The sequence below is a fragment of the Episyrphus balteatus genome, chromosome 2, assembly GCF_945859705.1.
Source record: "Episyrphus balteatus chromosome 2, idEpiBalt1.1, whole genome shotgun sequence".
Lineage (NCBI taxonomy): Eukaryota > Metazoa > Arthropoda > Insecta > Diptera > Syrphidae > Episyrphus > Episyrphus balteatus.
In genome coordinates this window covers 125,918,280-125,929,216 of record NC_079135.1, presented here as the reverse complement: position 1 = coordinate 125,929,216, position 10,937 = coordinate 125,918,280, and the positions used below count along the sequence as shown (strand labels likewise).

Genomic DNA, 10,937 nt, shown 5'->3' with positions numbered 1-10,937 from the left:
GGCCAGTTGTACAAATATTTAATCCGTGGATCAGCAACTTTTATCTTCTGAAATCGGTTGCAAGGTTGAAGTTTAGCACTGGTTCAAGGTTCATATACGTAGAAATAGCCACATTCATGCTTGAACCGAAGTTGACCCGCAGCTAATCCGCCGAAATCGGTGGATTAAATTCCTGAACCAAGGCTGATCCACGTTTGTACAACTGGCACTTACTATAAAATGCTCTGGTCATAAAATTGCCAAGAAATGAGGGAGTTTATTAATTTTTGGCAAATTGCCATTATTTAAAAAAAAAATGGCACAGCATTTACACGAATGAAAAAAATATAATGGCAACATTCTGTCAAAAATACTCTACTGCTAGTGTAAATGGGGCATAAGAACCCCATTGATTCGAATTTATCGAAAAAATGACTTCTGTTTCGAAGTGAGAAATTTAAATACCACCGATATACATACTTTTATTAATTTTTAAAAACGGGATTTCTCAAAAAAGTACTTACATGTTTTTCAAAAATTCAAAAAACCAACTTGCTCCCATTTTAAATTCTCTACACTCCAACAAAAAAGGGAATTTTTCCATACGTCATAAATAAAAAAAAAAAATATCCCTTCGTACAAACACAAGCCGCCATACATAAACAAAAAATACCAAGACTGGAAAATTTCGTACGTCTTTCCCCGCAAAACCCTTTTGTGTACAGTGCTGTCTGTGAATATATGTGAAAGCCACCACGTTGGTAAATGACGTTAACACGCACACATTTATAGATTCACGACATTCACCACACAGCGGACACGAACACAACGATAGGTTCACGACATTCACCATACCTCGCAGCTTGTAGGCAAACGTCAGTTGATCGCCGAGTTTCCAGTCTTGGTATTTTTTGTTTATGCCGCCATATTTAATTGCACTTGTCAAATAAAAATCTGTCAATTTTCTTCATTAAACGAAAAAGAAAAATATTTTTTTAATCCATCCCAAGTTTTTATTTTTTTTTAATAAAATGAATAAATAATCTCATAAGAAAATGTTTGTAAAACTAAAGATACAATTTAACTAAAACTATAATACCAACTTAATTAATCTCAATTTGTATTTATGAGTTTGCTATTGGCCGTGTTTAAAAATTGGTCAAATTGGTGAGAAAAAGCAGCAAATTCATCCGAATTGGGTAGGTAATTGCCTTTGCCGGAGAATAGTTTATGGCGGTGGTGGTATTGGTGGTGTGGTGCTCTATCATCATCCACAGGCAATAGCACAGAGTAGCGACTAATAGACACTAGCATTCTCTGTGCCCTAATCACCTTTTTTAATCTTTTCTCCGAGTAAGAGTTGATTAAGGTCGGCATTCTCATAAAAAAAATTCCAATGAGATGAATATAAAATAGAAATTCATTTAACAAAATTGCAATTGTATTCAATAAAATCAAAAACGAAAAAGAAAACAAAAATAATAAACAGAAATAAATCATGTCGTCTGCATTAGATATACAAATATCTAATCCTCCAAATCTGGAGAAGATTGAAAATTTCCTCAAAGACTCGACATACAGGGAAACGATAGAAGTTAGTGCCAACTTCAATACTAGATTATGCATCGAACGGAGACTGCGGTTGCCATTCCTCGATCCGCAAACCGGTGTCGCACAGAATCATTCCAATTTGTTTATGGACAAAAGGCAACGAATGCCCGGCTTTCGGCAGGGACAAATATACACGTATCCGGCGGCGAGATGGCGCAAGAGCCGCCGTCAGTATTTGAGTAAAATGTACAGGTAAGCTTATATTTTTTGTTACTTATAATATTGGTTAGACAATTTTTAATTCAAAACATTATAATGGCATTAGTTTATTTCCATAAATTTATATATAAGCTTGTTCTTAATAAGACTAAAATCTAAGGCTTAAACCTACCTAGTTTCTAAAGCACGACTCATTCTTAGATGGTGCCATCTGGTAATCGGTCGCAGCTGTCTTGTTAACAAAAAATAAACGACTTTGATTTTCAAGTAGAATTGTTGTAAAAAAATATAACAAAAACCTACAGCTTATTTTCGGTAACAACCAATTTTTTCTTACGCTAGTACCGGTACTAGTCCTAAAGTTAGTACCGACTTGATTGATTGATTGATATTGGGTTGTAAGCTGTACTGCGACCTGTAAGATCTATTGTAACCCCCTTTTAAGCTTTATGAGTTAGTACCTCATTTTATAGCTCCTCCTCTAACCTAATTCCTTTCATGAAATTGATTATTTGGGGTATTTTCAAAGAGTGCAATTTATCCTCTTCGACTTGGTAGCGACCCATGTGTTTAAATCTTTGGTGTATTAGTGCATTGCAACTACCCAGGATGTGATCTGGTGTTTCTTCTTTTTCGCTACAAAATCTACATGTTGCACTATTTACTAAGCCCAAAATATGTAGGTGCCTTCTTAACTTACAGTGGCCCGTGAGCAGCCCAGTGATTTACCTGAGATTGTTCCTACTTAGACTGATACATGATTTGAAACGCTCTCGGTTGTAGTTCTCGAGAAGCATTTTCGCTTGTCTCAGTTTTGGTAGTTCTGCCCAGTTTTTTGCTCTCCTGGTCTCCTCGTCTAGTTTTATTTTATTTTTAATGACATTTTCTCCTATTCCGCAATACGGTTCGGGTCCCATTAAAGGGGAATTTGCTCCCGTTTTTTGCTAAGGAGTCCGCCTCCTCGTTACCCTGGACACCAACGTGCCCAGGTACCCAGTGGAGAGTGACTTTGTTTATTTTGCCAAGTTCACTAAGTTTTCCTATACACTCCAATAGGATTTACATAAGTGCTTTTAGGGCAGCTTGACTATCAGACATAATGGCAATATTTTTGTTTCGGTGATTTAATTCGAGGTTTATTTCTGCGCATTTTACAATGGCATTTACCTCAGCTCGAAAGATACTTAGGGATTGACCCATAGGTACGGAGAGTTTGGTACTAGGCCCAAAGACGCCTGCCCCTGTACCTTCCGCTGTTCTCGACCCGTCTTTGTACCATTTAATGGTATTTTCTTTGAATGAGTAGTTGATAGATTTACCTACCCAATCTTTTTTACTACTGAGATGTATATTGTAGTTTTTCACAAAGTTATAATTTGTGACCATGGCATCTCTTGGAAAGTCAAGGAAGTTTTCTTCTGAGGATCTGGACAGGAATTCTCTTTCTCTGTTGCCTATGCATTTTCCAGCCCCAGTTCCTTCCTTGGCAAATCTCATGATAGCTCCCTTAGCAGCACTTTCAATGAATAGGTGAAGTGGAGTTAAATCAAGAATAACCTCCATTGCTGCTGTAGGGCATGTTCTCATAGCCCCGGTGATTTTTTTTTTTTAAATTCCCACGCCTCTTTCCCCCCCAGATACCGCACGCGCTGGGGTCCATTTTCACCGAGTACGAAGTCATTTGCGGATGATTATCGTATCGGCACTTTTTAGTGTTTTTTGAAGGTAAAAACAAATTAAAAAGAACTAAATAAGTAAAGAGAATGGTGATACGAATATCAAAGGAAGGTCAAAGATTGGGACTGCTTAGTACAAGCATTTATTATATCTGTGCAAAATAAAAAAAATTTAAAATGAACAAAAAAATAAATTTAATATTTCATGTTTAATTTTCAGAAAGTGTCAAAATTTTAAAACAAAAATGTTTTAATAGTCAAGAGTGTTGATAAAAAAATAATTCAATATACATATGTACATACAATTAGGTATAAAGACATTAAATGAGAAAAGAATCAGTAAACATTGAACATAAATACAAAAAAAAAGTTTATGAGCGTGGTACACTGGTTTTTAGTATTTTTTTCAGACTAGTTTTATTAATATTAAAATCAAACAGATTAGTATTCAAATTTACAAGCTTACACATGCGAGTTAAGGGCACATGCATACCATAATTAGTACGGTGTTGGGGTAATTTTATTAAATCTAAGCTACGAAAGTTATAAGCACCTCTCCGGTAGTTAAAATTAATAGAATTAAGCAGATCCGGGCCATCAATTACACCCGTTATAAGTTGATGAATAAATACAAGGTCGTTATTTACTCTCCTTTGAGACAAGGTTTGGATCTGCAGTAGGTTGATTCGATGCTCATAGGAAGGAAGGTTAAAAGGGTCCGTCCATGGTAAGCCTTTTAAGACAAAACGAATAAAATTACGTTGGACTGATTCTATTCTTTCTATATGGATGCTGTAAAAAGGTGTCCAAACTTGAGATGCGTATTCTAAGTGGGGGCGAACTAAGCAGTTGTAAAGAGCTAATGTAACGTAAGGGTCCCTAAACTCTTTCGACCAACGCTTGACAAAACCTAACATAGAATTGGCCTTGTTTACAATCAGGTTTATGTGCTCTGAGAAATCGAGGTTGGAGTTAAAGTTAACACCAAGGTCTTTAAAGCTATGCACACGGAGTAAAGTGTGATGAGATATCTTATAATCATACAGACTAGGAGTTTTTTTCTTTGAAAAGGTCATCGTCTGACACTTAGTCGGGTTGAGATTTAAACCGTTCCTTGTACACCAAATAGCAAATCTATCAAGATCATCTTGCAAGGATATGCGGTCATTCACAGAGCTAATGCTTTTGTAAATTTTCATATCATCTGCGAAAATAAGAATTTCACTCTTACGTAAACATAACGGTACGTCATTAATAGCTAAAATAAAAAGAAGAGGTCCCAGGTGACTACCTTGCGGGACGCCCGATTTGGCAATGAACGATTTTGAGAAGGTCCCTCTGAATTTCACCTGATATGATCTATTTTTAAGGTAAGAAGAAATCCAAGTGATAAAACTTATAGGAAAACCAAACATTTTTAATTTAAATTTTATGATGTCATGAGAAAGTTGATCAAAAGCCTTAGAATAGTCTGTATAAATGCAGTCGAGTTCCTGTCCACTTTCTAAAGCGAAGGAGCAATTTTGCAAAAATGAAAGTAGATTCGTAACCGTTGATCTTTTTTGCATGAAACCATGTTGTTGATTACAAATAATATTTTTACAGTAGAACGTTAAACTATCACAAATAACTTGCTCAAAAAGCTTTGGAATACATGAAAGTTTAGATATTGGCCTATAGTTAGTTATGTGGGCTTTATCTCCCTTTTTAAAAACAGGAGTAATATATGCGCTTTTCCATATGTTTGGAAATATACCCGATTTAAGAGATAATACGAAAATGTGTTGAAGAGGGAGAGCTAAAACGGATCTACAGTTTTTCAAAACTATCGGAGGAATTCCATCAGGTCCCAGAGAGCAATCGTCATGAAGAAGTGAAAGACAGTGTGAGATCTTATCGAGCTCAACTGGAATACTGTTAAATGTAACTTGGGGGTAATCACGTAAATAATGGAAGTAATTTATATCTATATCGATGGGGGTATCAATAAAAGATTGACTAAAGTTATTTGCAAACGCGTCAGAGATCTCAATAGTACTTTTTAAGATATTATTGTTATAATTAAAGTTGACTGGATAGATAGTGATGCAGACACATGCGAGTCTTTGCACTTTATCTAGTGATTTCCTAGTTGTTCTTTTGTGCCAAGCCACCGCACCATAGGTAATTATAGGTCTTACCATCATGGTACATCTTAGGATGTATGGTTTGCAGCCCCATGAATTGCTTGCTAATCTTTTGCAAATCATTAAGGCTTTCGTAGCTTTACCAGTGGTTATTTCTACGTGTTTGTTCCAGAGGAGTTAACTGTCTAGTGTGATACCTAGATACTTAACCTCCTTCTGTGTTTTTATTACTTCTCCAGCTAACCTTACAGGTTTCATACGGGGAAGAAGTCTTTTTTTGGCAAATGGTATAATTGTTGTCTTGGTAGGATTGATGTTAAGTCCAGCCGATAGACACCATTTCCGAATGTTTTTCAATCCTCCTTGAATAATATCGCAAAGAGTTTCTTCAAACTTCCCACTGGCTATTATTACTATGTCATCGGCAAAACCGAGACATGGTATACCTAAGGAAGTTAGATTTTCTAATAGTTCATCAACAACAATACTCCAAAGCAAGGGTGAAAGGACCCATCCCCCCTGAGGACAGCCTCTTGTTGTGATGATAGTTTGTACATTAAGACCTGTCCTTACCTCAGCTGTTCTTGGGCTCAGCATTTCATTGATCTATCTCACTACAGTGATAGGAACTTTTTTCCTTTCAAGAGCTTTGTTTACAGCGACATGTGAGGTGTTATCAAATGCTCCCTCTATGTCTATGCTCCCTCTATGATATTTAAGAATTTGTATTCCAGTTGTTAGGTACTTGAGTTAGTGAATACTTCATAGAAGTTATGAAAGTTGTACCTGCCAAATCCATATGGAATATCAATTAAAACTTCGTTATAGTTGGAATCTACAAATCGAAAGTCTAGCTGCGACAATACTTAATTCGACATTATTTGTTTGCAATCCATTTAAGATTTATTAAGCAATTTTGAGAATAGCTGTCTTTAAGTAGATGATTTTTTATTTTAGCCGTGTTTTTTTTTACAGTACTTAGTTCAGTAAAATTTTTTATTTATTTAATTACGTCTATAAGTATTACAACTCTCTTAGACTAATTACAAAGATATTACTTAATAATAATTAAAAATAATTAATAAAAAATCAAAGCAATTAGATTATCATTAACATAATAAGTGATTTGAAATTACTTCTGCTTTGATTAAAATCGAATTTGCATACTGGTTGAATTTAACACAAGCATTTGTTATCGGCTCATTTTGAGAAAGAAAAAGTTACTTTTTATACCGAACAAGGCTAAAATAGGACATTCAATATGGTTCGTTAAAACGTCTCTCCCGAGTATTACCGAATAGTATGTTTTTCTACTAGATAAAGGCTTTAAACCAATTAGTAGGCATCTACTGCCATAAGATGGCATGGAGCAAGACCAATTCAACTTTCGAAGAGCAAATTTTGTAAATCGTTTTTAAATTTTTTCAATGCGATTATAATCTTTTTTGAAAAGTGGGGACCAAACTACACAACAATATTCCAAAATAGGACGAACTAGGGCTACAAAAAGAGTTTTTAACGTATAGGGGTCCCGAAATTCATGAGAATTTCTAAACAAAAATCCAGACATAGCATTAGCCCTTGATATAATATAATCAATATGTACACTAAAAGAGAGATGTAGATCAAAAATAACCCCCAAGTCCTTTTGAGTTACAACTCTTTGCAACCTCACTCCACCCATCATATAATTAAATAAAATAGGCATGGTGAACCTCGAAAAGGACATTACTGAACATTTTAACATCGTCCGTGCACATTAAGCATTTTATAAAATTAATTATTGTAGGAAGGTCATTAACGAACATTAAAAATGGAAGGCGCCCAAGATGACTGCCCTGTGGCACATCCGAGTGGTTAAAATTTTTAAAAGGTAATGTAGACCCAATTTTCACAAACTGTGAACGATCACACAAATAATTACTTATAATTATATATATATATAATTATATAATTATAATTACCATTTTAAAAGAAAAGAGTGAAATCCAAAAAAGGAAAGTTTTTTTTAATAAAATTCGATGGCTAACCCTATCAAACGCTTTTGAAAAATCTGTGAAAATCACATCAGTTTGACATTTATTTTCCATATTTCTTGAACAAAAATTTACGAAGAGAGTCAAATCTGTTGATCGAGGTAGATCGATATATGATTTTGAACGGAAAATAACAACAAATGATTGCTAAGGATAGACAAAAGTTTTTCATTTGTTTGTTTATTTTTTTTTTCTTTTTTCTTTTCTAAACGTATCCATCTTTTATCCTTCAACAATAACGGTTTATTAATAATAAATAAAAGTATTCCTTTGTTGTTGCCCAAGTTAAATTATAGGTTTTATCCTCATGTACCAATTATCTACACTAAAAACGTTCAAATTGTGTCTTTTTCCGCAGCTAATAGCTGCATTGAGACTGACATAATATTGCAATTAGATGAACCAAAAAAAAAAACTTTATAAAGAATTTTTTTTATATTTTTTTAAAGATTTAGGATGGTCGATTTTCTATATCCAATTAAAATCTTTCACGAGAAGCTTTCGTTATTGTTAAGTCATTCTGGTATTGAAAAAAATTCCAAATAGTAGTTAACATACTCTTAGTTGAATACTGGAAGTTATCGTGAAATAAAATCCCTGGGAATGATGTATGAAAGATTTGTATGAAAATTTGCATGATTGTTTTTTTGGGAATCGTAGCAAAAAATCACATTGCAAATTAAAAAATATAGAAATGCGTGGCGTTTTCCGTATGAGAAATATGTATGAAAATACTCAAAATGGGTCTTAATTATCACATTATACACTTTTATTGAAATTTTTTTGAAAACATAGCTTATGTGTTCATTCCATGATAGTTAATTGTCTGTTATAATCCCGAGGTATTTTATATGAGGAAAATTTCATTGGGACGATTTCAGCACATTTAGTAAAAATATGAGACGGTATAACAGGTACATTAAAGAGCATGCATTTAGACTTTTCCATATTTAACAAAAGAGGATTCATTAATCGCATGACGATCTTCATTAAGGTTAGAATCACCAGTTATCAGATCACTAACCGATATGCATAGAAAATCGAAATTAGGATCCCCTGTTTACGGACACAGTATTTGAAGTTTTTTCATTTATCTTCTTTGGGTTTTTTCCTGAAGTAAACTTCTAAAATATTTCCTGTTCCACTGCAAAGGAAAATCTTGTTCGTTATCATTTTAATCAGGAAAAATAGGAAGCAGATTGTGTGGCTTTCCAACTGACACATTTTTCTTGATCGCTATAAACGGCCATCAGGGAAATTATTCAATTTTATACTATTTTTTTTTTCCTGGTCCCTATTTCTTCTTTCTGAAATTGTAACTGTTTTTGTTTTATTTTAAATTTTTTGTAATAAAAATTTACCACTAACATAGGTATTCAATGCCTAACCAATTAATAGGTTACAGTTTTGAATTAAAAGAAAAATAAAAACGTTTAATTTCTATGTATTTACATTATACAATATGTATGCCAATGTTAATGAAATTTAAAAATATCGTTATGCCTTTTGTATTTTGTCCTAGATTTCCCGATCGACCTTTCCAAGCACTTCGTAAAGAAGAGTCTGTCAGTTTGGTGATTCCCAGTGCAAGTGTTGCAGCAGCTGCTGCAGCAGCAGCAGTTACTATTCCTTTGCCTCCAACGATTCCAGCCGAACCGGAATTCAATGGAGCCTTACTGGAAGAATCCTCATCCTTAGGTGGGGCTGGTGATACATCAGATAGCAAAGACAGCCAGCAACATCTCAAAGAAGAACTACCCAAGGAATGGTTTTACGATGACATGGATATCAATGAAATCGATTCATTGGAAGAACCAAAGTCACCAGCCGATGACGAATACGACTATGACCCACGTTACGGCAACAAGAAACGAAGAAAGCGACGACCGGGCAAAAAATCACTTGGTACCCCGACAGAAACAAGTCGAAAGAGTCGATCGAGTGCCACTGGAGCCGGTGCGAGTGGCAGTCGTGGCGGTCGAGGTCGACGCAAGGTACCCAAAGACGCCACCAGTCGTCTATTGGATCCTCCGAGCCCCGGAATAGGTACAGAGCCGCCATCGTTTGAAACAGCTGCGGCAGCGGTAGGAGATATTGCCGCCGATGACCACGGCGATCTGCGCAACTACCGAAAGTACCTGTGAAATCTTCCCGGCGAGCACTTCGAACAAATCGAATTCGTTTCGTCACTGTGCTTTTAATTTAATTAATTTTTTTCTTTTTATTTTGTTTCTAATAGAAGTTTTTTTATTTTATTAATTATTATTATTATATTTAAATAATCAAATTATTTTATTGCGGTTCCTCAATTAAAAAAAAAACATCAGTCCTTCCGATCTTTTATCAAATCATGTCCGCACTAAAACAAAAATAATAGATAAATGTTACCCCTACCCCAGCGTCCTATAAAAAAAAAATACACACACAGAAGCACTTAAGCAATAAAAGTAAATAATAAAAAATAATGAATTACTTTTATAGTCCCAAATGCTCTGATCTTTAATAGAAACATACCATAACATAAAATATAGTAATTTAACAATAGTGGGATTCTTTACTTCAAAATCCAAAAAAAAAAAAAAAAAAAACAACTTTTTACATTTTTAACAACAATTTCTGTTTATGCATGATCAATTGATCAATTAGTTTATTTTGTTTTAAAAGAGAATTGCACTATTATAAAAAAAAAATAAAACAAACAAAAAATATAAATATATATATATTAAATTTATTATATTATTATTAATTATATATCATTATTTTAAATTTATAATATTTTATTTAAAAAAACAAAACAAAAACAAAAAAATAATGTTAATTAACCTCAACACTCATCTGGAAATTGTTTTTTTTTTTATCAGAAATCGAAATAAATATTTTGTCTCGTGTGTTAGATATGAAAAAAAAAAAAAAATAAATAAAAATAAAACAAACTAAATGCAAAATCAATGTAATTATAAATTTCGATTTAAAATAAATTAACAAAAAAAAAAAAAGAAAAATGAATAACTGGATACAAAATTTGAACATTTTTGATTATGATACAAAAAAAAAAGGGGAAATACAAAACAAGCATTCAAATATGTGGGATATAAATTTATTAAAAAAAAATAAAGAATTAAAAAATATACAAATATGGTTTTAATTTGTATTTTTATCAAACGGCAATTCAGGGGTTCCAGCACGTAACTTTGTACAATCGAGCAGTGAAAGCACCTATTTCCAATCGATCATTTTCCATTGAAAACCTTCGATTGAACCAAATTAGATGCTGCCAATACTCAATTGTATCGACTACACAAAATTCTTGAAATAAACACTCAAAGTATTTAAGCCAAAATTATATGGTT

General features: G+C 33.6%; 1 protein-coding gene across 1 annotated transcript; it reads left to right on the top strand.

The window, feature by feature from the left end:
- The first annotated feature begins 923 nt into the window (after positions 1–923).
- On the top strand, positions 924–10,721 carry LOC129911391 (zinc finger protein ubi-d4). The gene is made up of 2 exons (XM_055989193.1): positions 924–1,782; positions 9,110–10,721. Exons 1-2 carry the CDS (start codon positions 1,478–1,480, stop codon positions 9,729–9,731), a joined length of 927 nt encoding a protein of 308 aa, XP_055845168.1. The 5' UTR covers positions 924–1,477; the 3' UTR covers positions 9,732–10,721.
- Positions 10,722–10,937: the final 216 nt, after the last annotated feature.